The 14,024-nt window shown below is 45.8% G+C and overlaps 1 protein-coding gene across 8 annotated transcripts in view; it reads right to left on the bottom strand.

Moving 5' to 3' along the window:
• Positions 1–7,332: 7,332 nt before the first annotated feature.
• Positions 7,333–14,024, bottom strand: part of DAPK1 (death associated protein kinase 1) — a 176,547-nt gene continuing 169,855 nt past the window's right edge. For all 8 annotated transcript variants that reach the window (XM_058565482.1, XM_058565484.1, XM_058565487.1 and 5 more), the window contains 3 exons: positions 13,753–13,873; positions 11,291–11,479; positions 7,333–9,114 (listed from right to left, as the gene is read on the bottom strand). In XM_058565482.1, the coding sequence (XP_058421465.1) occupies positions 7,882–9,114; positions 11,291–11,479; positions 13,753–13,873 (1,543 nt within the window). In that variant the 3' untranslated portion in view covers positions 7,333–7,881. The remainder of the gene's footprint in view (positions 9,115–11,290; positions 11,480–13,752; positions 13,874–14,024) is intronic.

A 14,024-nucleotide genomic window follows, 5' to 3' on the forward strand; every position in this document is an offset into this window, starting at 1 on the left:
TGTTCTCTACATAAACTTACTTGCATGTATGCGTGTTTTTAGTTCTGCACATTTTTATCCCCTGTGCAGGTTCGTCTAATCATGACCACAGTAGAGATATGGAGCAATGTCGTCCCCCCAAGCACCCCTCCTGCTTCCTTTTTACAGCTGCACTACCTGCATCTCACATCTCCTCCCTTCCCCCACAGCCCCTCCTCATCTCTGGCAACCACTCATCTGTCCTGCATTTCTACAGTTTTGTCATTTCAAGAATGTCATAGAAATGGAATCATACACTATTTATCCTTTTGGGATTTGCTTTTTTTCACTCATCAAAATTCCCTTGAGATTCATCCAAATTGTTACGTGTATGAGTAATTTGTTGCTTTTTATTGCTGAGTAGTATTCCATCATGGATGGACTATAGTTTGTTTAACCCTTCACTTGTTGAAAAACATTTAGGTTGTTTTCAGTTTTTGGCTATTTGAATAAAGCTACTATGAATATTTGCACACATGATTATGTGTGAATATAAGTAAGTTTTTATTTTTCTGGGATAAATGCTCAAGAGTGCAATTGTCAGGTCATATGGTAATTGCATGTTTAGTTTTATAACAAACTGCTTGGGAGGTGGGGATTGAAATGGGTGAAGTGGTCAAAGGTACAAGCTTTTAGTTATAAGATAAATAGTTTCTGGGGATGTAATGTACAGCATGGTGACTATGGTTAACAATACTGTATTGTACTTTTGAAAGTTGCTAAGAGAGTAAATCTTAAAAGTTCTCAACACAAGAAAAAAAACTATGTGAGGTGATGTTAACTAAACTTATTGTGGTCATCATTTTGCAATATATACATATATCAAGTCATTATGTTGTACACCTTAAACTAACACAATATGTCAATTATATCTCAATAAAACTGGAAAAAAAAGAAACTGCTAAACTATATTCCAGAATAGCTGTACCATTTTACATTCCCACAAGCAATAGATGAGTGATCCGGTTTCTCCACATCTTACCAGCATTTGGTGTCATCACTATTTTTTATTTTAGCCAATCCAATCGTCGTGTAGTGATGTATCATCGTGGCTTTAATTTGCATTTCCCTAATGGCTAGTGGTGTTGAACATCTGTTCATGTGCTAATTTGCCGTCTGTGTATCCTCCTTGGTGAGGACAAGAGGTTTTCAAGCACTCCTCCTTCATACATATAATGTGTGTATGTCAGGAGCTAATTCAGTGTCAAATAAAATGGCTGTATGTTGATATGTATCCCTCCATAGGCACCTGTGCTGAAAATGGCTCATTTTATACTATATGCCAATGAACACTTGATGTTCAACAGTGCCACCTGATAGAGAAATGTAGCAAAAAGTATCTTCTTTTTTCTCTCTTAACATAATCTTTGTCATGACCTGTGTGGCCACTTGGATGAGCGTCTCAGAATGAGTGTAGATGGTGGCTGTCTCTGCCGCAGGGAGGCTGTCTCTGCACCTCTGCAGTTTCAGGCTCTTCTTTGCTTTTAGTGACAGGATGCATTGAGGTTGCGTGAAAATGCCTTAGGAGTTGTTCTAAAACGCACACCCAGCTGCTTTGCTTTGCTTTATTTGAGCCACTTTGCTTTATTTGAAGCAACAAGAGAATGTTAAGGGCTTCATGCCAACATTTAACAAAATTTTCTAATGAAAAATGAACCAAGGCCAGAGGACTGCTGTTCCAATAAAACCCAGTTTTCAGATTTCATTGTCATGTTTCATTTACACTTCATTTATTTTTGGCTGCTCATACAAAGTCATCAACTTACAGATTCACTGGGTTATCTCAGCACATGTAAGTTCACACTCTATAATGATACTTGAGTCTTTTCACTATTTAGATATACAGTTATAACTTGATGTGGTAAGATGCTAGATGAGATCTTCCTTGTTTCGCCCCAACTCTACATATAGCCCACAGTGGGAGTTCAGAGGACCTCTAGCTATAGGGCAGTGCCTTTTTCCTGGGCTTGTCATCTCAGCAGGATGCGAGCATGCCAAATCCCTGTGCTGGCTAACTATGGCTAACTATGGTAACACAAAACACCAAAATGCTGCCTGAAAACAACAGTCATCCACTGTTTCTCACAGGTCTGTGGTTTTGTCAGAGGTTTTGTGCTCTGGGCTGGGTTCAGCCAGCTCTGCTCCATGCCTCTCTCATCCCCCTTGGGCTAGCCAAGTCATGCTTCTCATGTCAATGGCAGAGATACAAGAGGGTGAGTAGAAACACATATGGCCTCTTAAGGCCTAGGCTCAGAACTGGGACATTATTCCATTGGACAAAGCAAGTCACACAGCCAAGCTCAACACCACTGAGCAGGGAAGTATGCCCTGTCCATGCAAGGGAGATGGAGAGAATGAATATTTCTGAATAAGAATCCATCTAGCAGGGTTCCAAGAGCACGTGCCCCCATACAGCAAGGTGGAAGTGTGTAGCATTTTTTGCTCCAGTCCCAGAATTCACATCACCTGACTTCCCCCATACTGTATCAGGGCAGTCACCAGCTTCCACCAGGTTCAGGAAGAGGGGACATAGACCCCGTCATTCAACAGAAGGAGTGCCAAAGTCATTTTGTAAAAAGACCACGTAGATGTGGAGATGTTGATATGATTAACTCTGGGAAATGCCATCTGGCACAGGCACAATAGAGTGGTATTTCCAGGTACAAGCTTTCCTTGGCTGTCAGTGTTTTGGGAGCTGCAGTACACTCTCATAAGCCTGGGTGGTGGAGGGTACCATTTAGCAGCCTAAAGAAATTATTTCCTTGAAAGGAAATGAGCTCCAGTTTTGCAGAGTCAGTTTCTCCCTGAACACTGGGATCCGTACCAGCTTTAAGTGACTAAATTTCTTTCCGGGAGCCTTTGACTGCTGGCTAACATGTATAGTGGGCAGTGCTGGTAGAACGTAGGGCCTCTCAGAGCTCATCACAAGATCAACCTATCCGTGGGTGTCTTCCCAGGTAGGTGAGAGAGGCCAAGTGGAGACGAGTGTGCAGATTCTGGGCACAGACTGCCTCCTTCCCAGTGTGTGAACCTTGGTCATGTCACTTAACCTCTCTAAGCTCCAATACCTGGTTACTGCTTACACAATATAGGCCTAACTTTGGGAGCCCACGTGCATCACCGTCTTACTAAAAGACTAGTTCAATAAGATGGAGCAACCTATGCCCCTCATCAACAGGATGTTCCTCAAGATTGAGGTTGAACAACAAAAGGGGGGAATTGATACCAGCTCAGTACAAGGTTGACATAAGGGAAGCCATATTGTAGAAAAGAAAACATATTGTAACTTTGAATGACCTCTGACTCACTAACCCAGACATGCTCTGTGGATTTTATGGCCCCTCTCAGCTGCTATAAGTTGGAAACTTTGTTGTTTTGAGTTCCTTAGGAATGTGATGACTTCCGGGCAGAGAGTCTATGCTGATAGCCATCATTAAGGACAACTGAAAGATCAGGGTATAAGGCGTTGCTCTGGTGTCTGATGCACATCCAGTAAAACAAAAGACTATCAGGAACTAAGACCAGATGTCTGCCCCCACCTGGAGGTCAGGTGGATGCCCTCACCCTGAGACCAGCTGCCTCCCCAACCTGGAGACCAGCCCCCTATATAACTGGCCAGTAGTCTTTGTTCTGTAAGATGGTTTTTTTCAGACATTAGTCGGCCATCTTCCCTCTTGCTAGCAAGCTGTAATAAAAAGTCCTTTCTCTTCTACCTCCTTGCCTCTTGACTATTGGCATGTCTTGTGGCAAGCAAAAGACCACACTTGGGTGGTAACAGTGTCAGTCCCCCATTTCTTTTTTTAGTATATGTGCTGCCGAAGCGAGCACTATCCCCCATTTCTTTATTAAATTTTACTATTCCATGAAATTTCCCAAGTGTGGGAACCTCTGGCACACACTAGGACTTCTCAGGGTTCAAGAGTAAGCAAAACAAAAAGCTACTCGTTTCTGGAAAACAGCTTCCAGCTATAGCTGTTGGAGGCAGAGAGAAGTAAAATTCATTTTTATTTCTTATTTTCGGGATAGCATTCTTGCCACAATGATGAGTGAGGATCTCATCCAGCCTTTAGTCCACCTCTGTCCAGTTTACGCAGGGATAAGTGCCACCAGGGCAAAGCAATCAGATAAATCCACAAATCAGAACAGTCTACAAAATAACTGGTTTTGTATTTTTGTCCAAGGCCTGGGTGTTCTCTACATGAAAGGGTCTCTAGTGGGGGACTTCACTGTTTATGGCCTGTTTTGACTGATAAGGTCCTCTAGTGGCTACCAATCCCAAAATGGGCAGGGACCTGGCTGGACAGCGGGCTCCCAGATGCAGCAATGTTTGGTGGCTGGAGAACCGGGCACCCTGGGCCGGATGGCAGGGAAGCCACACAAAGAGAAGAGACCATCACACTAATAAGGCTGCCTTCCCTGTCAGAGAAGCCTGCACAGAAAGTCAGGACATCAAACCAGATGGTGAAGGACATGGGCCATGACAAACTGGTTAATGAGTGTTGACAATTCAACATGCACTTCAGTCAACAGACGGTTCCCCAGATTTGAAAAAAATCCTAAAAATTTATGTGGCATTACCAAAGAGTTTTGAAGCTGAAAGCTTTCTAAATTATCAATAACTATAATTATTAACTAGTGTTTTTTGTCTCTCATGATGGTGGAAAAATTGAATTTTCTTTCCATTCTTGCTCAAAAAGTGATATTATAAAAGCTGTTATATATAGCTAAAAATGTACTCAAAAAGTATTATAAGGGGGCCGGCCCGGTGGCGCAAGCGGTTAAGTGCATGTGCTCCACTGTGGCGGCCCGGGGTTCACTGGTTCGGATCCCAGGCGCGCATCAACGCACCGCTTGTCAAGCCATGCTGTAGTGGCGTCCCATATAAAGTGGAGGAAGATGGGCACGGATGTTAGCCCAGGGCCAGTCTTCCTCAGCAAAAAAAAAAGAAAAAAAGAAGAGGATTGGCAGATGTTAGCACAAGGCTGGTCTTCCTCACGAAAAAAAAAAAACGGCTTTGAAGTGGTTATCATAGGAGGAGGAAGTAAGAATTTTGTTTGGCTTCTTTTTTCTTTTTGCTTGCTGTTCAATTTTTTTTTTTTCGGTTTGAATTCGTACATGGGATGGCAACATAGTCTTCTCAGGACTCCGGATTCTTGATGACTTCATCAGGCCAAACTGTGTATGAGGAGTAATGTCTCCCATCCACCGTTCCCCTGACGTTGGCTGTGCACCCACTGTGGGCACCAGCCCTGGGCCCATGACAGGGGCACAGAGCCCAGCGGGCCTGTGCTGCTCACCTGGGCCATCCCCCGGGCTCAACTCAACAGCTGCCTGAGGAGTTTGCTCTCGGGGGCTGTTTGCAGGGATTGTGGCTGTGCCACAATCTTCCCAAATCCTAAGTACAACTTCAACATTTCAGGTGGCCCTCTAACCTTATGAATAGGTGTCCATCCTGGGACCTGCACAGAAGTATAAAGATGCTTGCAGTACTGCGCATTTGTTTGCCCAGCATCCTCCCTCTGCCCTTCTTTTGTTAATACCACCCCACTCTGGGGAGAACTGCTCCTTTCCCAACATCAACCCTGGGTCATGGGGGCCAGGCCAATCATGTAACTCAATCTCCCCTAACTGCCATGTTTTGCACAAGGATGGCTCTGTGACCCAAGATGGACCAATCAGAGTCCTTCTCTGAGATTCCATATACAGATACTGCCAGAGGCACACCCCTTGCCTCTGGGTTCTAGCTGCCTGGCGCTATATCCTGTGACGTGAAGTGCTCTTCTGAAGCAGGAGAGCGTGAAGTCCACCCCCAGGAGGGAGTTGACGCAAGAATAGGAGGGTCCACTCTTCTAAGGCAACCACAGTTTCAATTTCAGTGTCTTCCTTTCTAGGCATGTCTACATGTAGCTTTTAGTTTTATTTCATCAATATTTCTTTCCTCATTATAATAGTAAATCTTGTTTACTGTGGACAATTTGGGCAAAACGGAAATGAACTGTATTGCCACCACCACAGAGAAAACCATCATTACCAATTGTCTTGTTCCTTTCAATCTTTTTTCTTTGCCCATTTTCAAAGTAGTCTTGAGATTTTACTAAAATAGAGCTCCTGTCCCTCATAGCTCCCATGCAGGTTGGAGCTCGAGTCTCAGTTGCTGGCCTGGGGGGTGGAGTTCACAGCGAGACAGGGCCGGCAGAGGAGGGTCTTCTGCAGCAGGCCCCATTCCCTCCACCTTTGTACAGAAATAGGAAGCTTCCTATGTCCCCCACTGCTGAGACTAAACGATTCAATTTGGTTTTTGGTTCACCCAAGGAATACGGAATATGGAAGGGGCCTCTGTTCTTTAAAGTGAGAACAAATGTGAAGATCATCTGGGCTCTTTTTTCTTCCCCAGACCATTCCCAATTTGAGTAATAATTAAGCACCTAAATAAACTGGGTTGTTTTCCATCCTCAGGAGTTGAGGTTTGATGACTTTGTGGATTTCAGATTGGCTTGTCCCACTATGTGGGGTACTGGCAAGTGAAAAAACAAAAAAGAATTCCTTTTGAATTAAACACCAACAAACCAATGTAACAAGCAACAGTTTATTTATTTTAAAAAAAAAAGGGGAAAAGAACAAAAAAGAAGAAAAACAACTTTTTACTACATCTTATAGATTAAGTAAAAATACCTGTATTAATATATATGTATATACATACTGCATATATATATATATATATACATATCATATAACATTAAAATTACATGCTTCTCAGGACAGAAGAATTAGGACATGTTCCCTCATATCAATTTAAAACTCTATCACAATTTAAAATCACTGCAAGAAAACTTGCTTCTCTCATTTTCTTTTTTAGACTTCAAGTACTTTTTTTTAGACTTTTTTAGACTTTTTTAGACTTCAAGTTATCAGACCAGGATCTGAATGTGGAAAACCACCTGCTCTGCACAGATGACGACAGACTGCCACAAGTCAGGAGTCGGGGTCTTTGGAGCGCTCACACGGTCTTCCCTCCCCTACAACTGTGTCAGCCTTCTCCTGAGACGACAGGAACGATGATGCGTGACAGTCTGCAGGTTCCCTGGGGACGTTCACACTGACGTTTCAACAAAAGCAAACGAAAACATGTCTTATCGTAGCAACAACACTGGCCGTGACACACTCTAGAGGAGGAATCCTTTCTCCCCTGTCCTTGCCAAATGAAACACAAAAACTGCTGGGAAAAAACTCAGGGTGAAGCACCTCTGGCGATGATCAGCAAACAGCAAGGGACAGAGAGGGGGCGTTTCCTTCACGACAGCTGCTGGCTGACTCAGATGATTTCAAACACACCCTCTTCTGCAAAAGGCACTCACATATTGTCTGTTTATAAATCATACAGTGGGGTTCCATACATGGGAGTTTTTCCTACAAATATAAAAGAGATAAGCTGAGGACATGGTATAACAAAGAAAAGAGTATAAGAAATACACATTTTGGGTAAATGTGTGCTTTTTTTAAAAGGACAATCAATATAGTAGTTAAAAAATTTTTCATTGAAAAGTTAGGGATTCCAGTAAAATTATCAGTAAGAAGCAAGGTACTAGAGGGTGAGAGATGGGGTCTAGAACACGGAGAGGAGGAACACTAACTTTTCAAACGGCCAAAGGAAAGGATTTGGTCTGCTCTTAACTAGAGAGACCATATACACACAATGGAATGTATGGGAAGGAGGGAGGTAGTGGCAGAGAAACAGGTGAAGCGGGAGGGAGGGTGGCGGCCTTCATACGAATGGATGCACCCAGAATCTCCGACGGGAAAGATGGGCTGCATCCCCCTTGCTTCTGCAGTCTGAAGAGACCCTGCCCAAAACAAAGGCTGCCCTCACCGGGACACGACCGAGCTAATGGAATTATAAGATGTGCCACTGTTGCAGCTTGAGGCGTAGGCCTCCTGGCCACTGCCGTCGAGGTTGATTTTGAACACAGAAGATGCCTTCAGTAGAAAGTCGGCCGCATCCCGGCGCCCCAGCTCCCGCAGTTTGGACATGAGGGTGCCGACCGTGCTCTCGGGGTAGGAGGTCCATTCCCGGAGCAGGGCGTGGATCGGGCTTGGGAGGAACTCCTGGGGAGACCCATTATTGGTGTTGTACTTTGCCACAAGGTCGGGGAGGCCCAAGTTCATGGCAAGAAGGCACCAGTCCTTCCCCATGGGATCGGGCGGGTCCAGCAGGCGACTGAGTTTCCTCCGAGTCAGGAGGTTCAGGTCTGACGCATGGATGTCCATCCCCAGGCTGGCCTGCGCGTAGACATCGTGACAGCCGAAGCACAGGATGCTGCTGAAGCTTTCCTTGTACCCAGCCATGGTGTTGGTCAGCGAGGTCTCCTTCAGGGTCTGCGCCCGGAAGAAGTCCCTCGGCTGGTAGATCATGACTGGCTCATGGTGCTCCCTCAGCTGCTGGGGGCTCAGGTAATGCTTCACCGTCAACAGCCCTGGCAGTGTGGTGGCCATGACGTTCTCGATGGTGCTGCACACCGAGTCCAGCAGGAGGCAGCACTTGATCTTTTCTGTCTCCAGACCACGCACTTGGACCTCGATGCCCTGGCCGTGGTTGACCAGGAGCACCAGCAGCTCAGCCCCACGGTTGGCAATCTTGCAGCCGTTCACCCACAGGCGGATGTCGGCATCTCCCTCGGCGCTCTGCTGGTGGATCCACCGGCAGAGGTTCACCTGGACCTTGTGAAAGATGCCACACGGGTAGGGGGTGAGGTGCTCCACGGGGACGACGCGCACGCCACCGTAGACCATCACCTCGTCCTCCTCGTCTGTCCAGGAGCGGTGCAGGTTGTCTGTCTTGATCAGGGCAGGGATGTCCACCATGGTCCCGCTGCTGAGGTCCCGGGCGCAGATGTCCATGGCATCTAGGATCTGCAGCAGCTCCTCCACGTCGCTGTCGGGCACCAGGCGCTGCACGTCCTCCATGGTGTAGCGGCCCCGGTAATGGTGCAGGGCCCGTGGGGTCTCGATGGAGAGCAGCTTCCCCAGGACGTTGGTGCAGAGCCAGCGGGGGTCCAGGAGCAGCACGTCCTGGACTGTTTCACTCTGCATGATGTTGATCTGCCAGAGGGGACAACAGGAGGTCACACATGGGAACATAAATGGATGGGCGCACCAGCTGCTCAGAGACTAAAGGGCCTGAGCAATGACAAAATCTGTGCGGACGTGGCGAGAATGATCCAGGGCATTCATATGGATGGATCTGAGAAACCAAACGCAGAGCAAAAAAACCCAGCTGCGGAATGTCATAAGAGAGATTCTGCAACAACTACCTTTGACTTTTAAAAAAGGTCAGTGTAATAAAAGGGGGACAAAAAGGAGAGAGCGAGATGGCAGCCAAATGCAATGAGTGATTTTTGACTGGATTCTGAATCCCAAAATAAATACATAAATGAATAAAAACAACTCTATAAGAAATCATTGGGACAAGTGGCAAACACTTGAATGAGGACTATATATTTAATAATAGTATTATACCAACGTTATGGTTCTGGAATGTGATAATTATATTGTGGTTATGTGGCGGAATGTCCCTCTCCTCAGGAGATACAGGCGAAATTACTTAGGGGTGAAATGTCATGATGTTTAAAAAGTGAATAAAGACAGAAATAGAAAAGAGAGGGATAAAGAGAATGCACCCAGTGTCAACAGTCAGTTGACTGAGGTGTAGAGTACACGAGGATTTGTAGTACGACTCTTGCGACTTCTCTGAAGGCTTGAAATTTTTTATAAAAAGATTTAGAATGTTATACTACTATACGGTTATGTGAATTTTTCACACACATACATATAAAAGGTCTGGCAAGATATGCCACCACGACAGTGGCTGGCCCTGGGGAGGGGAGAGAGGATGGAGACTAGAGGTGGTGGGTGGAGCCAGTGTCTACTCCTTGAGAAGGCATTTGGTGGAGCGCTGTGTGCAGTGCAGTCCTAGACACTGCTATCGCCTCAGGTCACAGAAGACAGACTGATACACTGTCCCATATTGGAGGAGACTAAGGTTGGCGAAGTGCAACGTGGGATCCTGGACCAGAAAAATGTTCCTAGGAGGACAACTGGTGACATTTACATGAGATCCACAGATTAGTACTAGAGGGCAGTAACAGTTCTGGAGGAGGGGCTGGCGGCCTGATTTAGATTTCCCTTTTTTTTTCCCCCTACTTTTAAGTCTTCATTTACTCACTTACTAAAGTCTCAAGGGCAAGGAGGGATGTGATGCCAAATTAAGTGGATTATATGCTATGATCTAGAAAGTTGTTGGTCAAATACTAGAAAGGAGAGAATACTGTGCCAAAGGAGTGAGTTTATTACTATGATTAAAACATTTTCTTATATCCAGTAGCATTTTATAATGTGAGCTTTGACCCTCCAGCTACCCCCATCCTCGGATTCAATCACTTTAAAGCGTTGCAGGAGGGGCGGGAGAGCAGCGGTAGTTTCACTGGGTCCCAAGGCTGACACCAACACCGCTTGAGGCTCCCATTTTCAGGGTCACTGGCTTCTGGACTCAATTTTAATGTCAAGGCTATTTGATCCACACAAACTAGCCACAGGGTCAGATGTGGCACCTGAGATTGGAGGGGCAGCTTCCGTGTTTTAAAATTCTCAGAAGTACTTTTGGTTTTTAATATTCAGAACAGCTCTTCTTGGCCCAGATTAGCTGGCGCTGTCTCCTGATTTCACGTCATGGAGGATGTGAAGGCTACGCCCCCTTTCCAGGGATGGGCACACGATGCAGTTAGAACAGGGTTCCCCAACTGCATCTCAGGTCTGAATGTAGAGCAAAGACCCCATTTCTTGGTCATTTCTGGGGATCACTGTGCCTTAGTGTCTCCAGACATCATATTGTCACTGCCATTTCTCAATTGTCTGTGAACCCAAAGAGGTCTGTCTGGAGCTGTAACACCCTGTGGAGAGCAGCTGTCCTGAAGGCTGCAGGAGTGGCAGCTCAGTACGAGGGGCCCCGGGGGGAGGCAGGCCCGTCACCCAGTGCAGTGGGAACCGTGCTCCCTAACAAACAGAAGCTGGAAAACACACAAAGCAAAGCAAAACCAAAGCACAGCTCTCAGGGTGGCCAGGAGAGCAGAGACCCGCAGTCAGACAGTCGCTGACGCTCTGTGCAGTAGCCACGTGTCCAGACACAGCACGGGCCATGGGGCAGTTTCCACTCTGCCTCCCCAGCCCCAGACCACCTGGAGCCTCCCTCAGAGCCCCGCCGGGCTTAAGTAGTGCCTACCTCGCCAGCACTGTGCAGCTGCTGGGCTACGTGCCTGAGGTCCTCCTGACTGGCCAGGGGGTTCAGCTGGTCCTGCACGTCATACACGAACTGCTGCAGCGACATCAGCTGGTTGGGCCCGTTGAGCTTCCTCCAGGAAGGCAGTGTGGAGATGATTTTCTCACACAGGTGCGTCATTGGAGGGCAGGCCTAGAAGAGGCAGGACGGGACAGGTCAATGGACGGCTGTGGGGATCAGGAGCAGCATGATAGAAACGATGCCTGTAATTCTCTGGATGAGTTAGGGCTTTTTTGGTCGAGTCCCGGGGCAGTTCTTTTTCCAGTGTTGCCTTTAAGCAGAATCTATGTATGAATTATAAAATTCTGTAGAGACTTTCATTTCTGTTGTTCACGTTACCTAGATGGTGAGGCTTCACAGTAACGTTTCTGGAATTGTAGACTCAATCAACTAATGTTCACCAATTCCTGATGTTTTACTCCCCCCCCCCTCACGTGGAGTGACTGTTTCAGCCAGGTGATGGTCACTTTATGAACAAAGAGAGGAAAAGAGAATAAGTATCATGATCAATATTAGAGTGGGTTTTTAACAATAAATTAGATATTCATGGGGATTGTTGTTGAAATATTATTTCAAATTAGACTAATTCTTGGTAATTGGCTTGAAGTGGATTTTAATCTCTCAGTTAAATAAATCAGTCTATGTTACAGACTCATATAACCAACATACCTTCCTAATTAAAAACCACCCCAGCCATACACTGCACTGCATCACTGATTAGGTGTTCCCATCTCGAATCCTACCTTGTATGTCAGCTGAATTCCACTCCCGATTCAAAAAACACAATTCCCTAGGGAAGTAGGGGAGGTGGTAAAGGGAGTTTATTTGGTGGGTTCCACTCGCTTGACCTCAGGAGTTGGGGGCGCTGTGAAGCAGATATCATCCCACACTCCCACTCAGAACTCTCCAGGGACCCCTACAGCCCGGGGAGCACAGGCCCGAGTCCCCAGCAGGGGGTTCACAGATCACTGTTCCCGATCACCGCCCACTGCTTTCTATGACCAGGTTCCTCTGAGGCCCCCAGACTACTCCTCGCCCGCTGACTGTGCCACAGTGGGGCCCCATCAGAAAGCAAGGGCCAGGCTTCATGAGAGAGCAGAGGGTTCCTGCAGATTCTGAAAGCTCGTCTGGAACTGGAGCCTGGTCTTGGAAGCTCAGCACTTCCCACCAGGCAAGCAGTCAGCTGTAAGAGAGGGTGCACCCACGGGGCAGGGGTGCGAGAGGCACGTCCTCGAGTTCACACTCAGGCTTGGGCAGCAGGAACATTCCTGGGGCCATTTTAACATCTTCCCATTGGGATGTTTGCCCTTTCCATACCAATTTCGGTGAGTTTTTTTAAATATTATGCATAGTATCCTTTCAATGTGTCAAAGGCATTGAGAATATTTCTCTCCAGTCCATCTCATCCTTCGACTTTGTTTATGGAATTTACTTGTCAGAAAAAATTTTTAACTTTTATGTTGTTAATTAGGTACATTTTCTTTGAAAACACCTGGGATTTCCTAACCGGGTTTAAAAGGTTTCCCAAATATTCCCAAGTTATTTTAAAAATACATTCTCTTACGTTTCCATTCGAGATGTTGTTTTATTTTTTTACATTTAAAGCTTTAATCCACCTAGAATTTATTTTTGGCCTACGTAGTGAGTAGGAATTCAACCTTATTTCCTTCTAGGCAAACAGCCAGTTGTACCAGATCACTCATTATATAAACATTTCCCACATTAAATTGAAATAACATCTTTGTTTTCTATTAAATTTCTGTAGATGTTGTGATTTACTTCTACACTTTCTTATCTATTCCACTTATTTATTGATTTATCGATTACAGAGGCTTTATAATATGTTTTATTTATTATTCCATTGGAATTTTAGGATAAAAACCCCAATATCCTCAATCCCATTCAGACTCTAAATGGAAGTGTATCAAGTTTATATAACTTGGGAAGGTGAAACTGTTGTAACATCTTGCCATCCAAGAACACAGTCTCATTCTATTTGTTCATCTATTATTTCATGCACTTCAATAAATTTTGTTGGTGACTGTTTTTCTACTTTTCTGCATTTTCTAGATATTTCACGATAAGGCACTTTTAAATTGCTTTTATAATCTGTAAAAAGTAATTTTACTTTTAAACAAACCACTAAACCTTCAGAATTCCATACACTCTAAGGTGGTCCACCTTGCCCACAACAACCCCTTCATCTTGCGGCCCCCTCCCTGTTTCTTAAGACTTCCTTCCGTGTCCCAGAGCAATAGGATAACAACATGTCCGTCAGCCGCCTCTACTGGGTCCCCTGAAAGCCGAATGAAGCCAAGAGGGCTACACAAACCTCCCGGGATCACTGGACGTGACTGGATGGTCTGGGCAAAGGCTGGGTTCCGGCGCTCCCCAGGTATACTCACCGAAACAATCTGGCTCCGTATTTCTTGCAGGTGATTTCGAAGTACCTTCATGTCCTTAGACCCAGAAGCCCCGGCGTCCAGAACAAACAGCTTATTTGAAATGTGGAGATCGTTCCCAAACCTGAGGGAAGAGCAGTGCCCTCATTAGAGCGACTCAGTCTCGCCAGGGGTTTCCACGGCAGGGCCAGGCTCCTACTGGCCCAAAAGGCTGGCTGGATGCGAGGAAGTTCTGGTGACCTTGCAGAGTCCCCTCCTCCCTGCTGTTTGCTGGA

Source organism: Diceros bicornis, chromosome 22 (genome assembly GCF_020826845.1).
Source record: "Diceros bicornis minor isolate mBicDic1 chromosome 22, mDicBic1.mat.cur, whole genome shotgun sequence".
Lineage (NCBI taxonomy): Eukaryota > Metazoa > Chordata > Mammalia > Perissodactyla > Rhinocerotidae > Diceros > Diceros bicornis.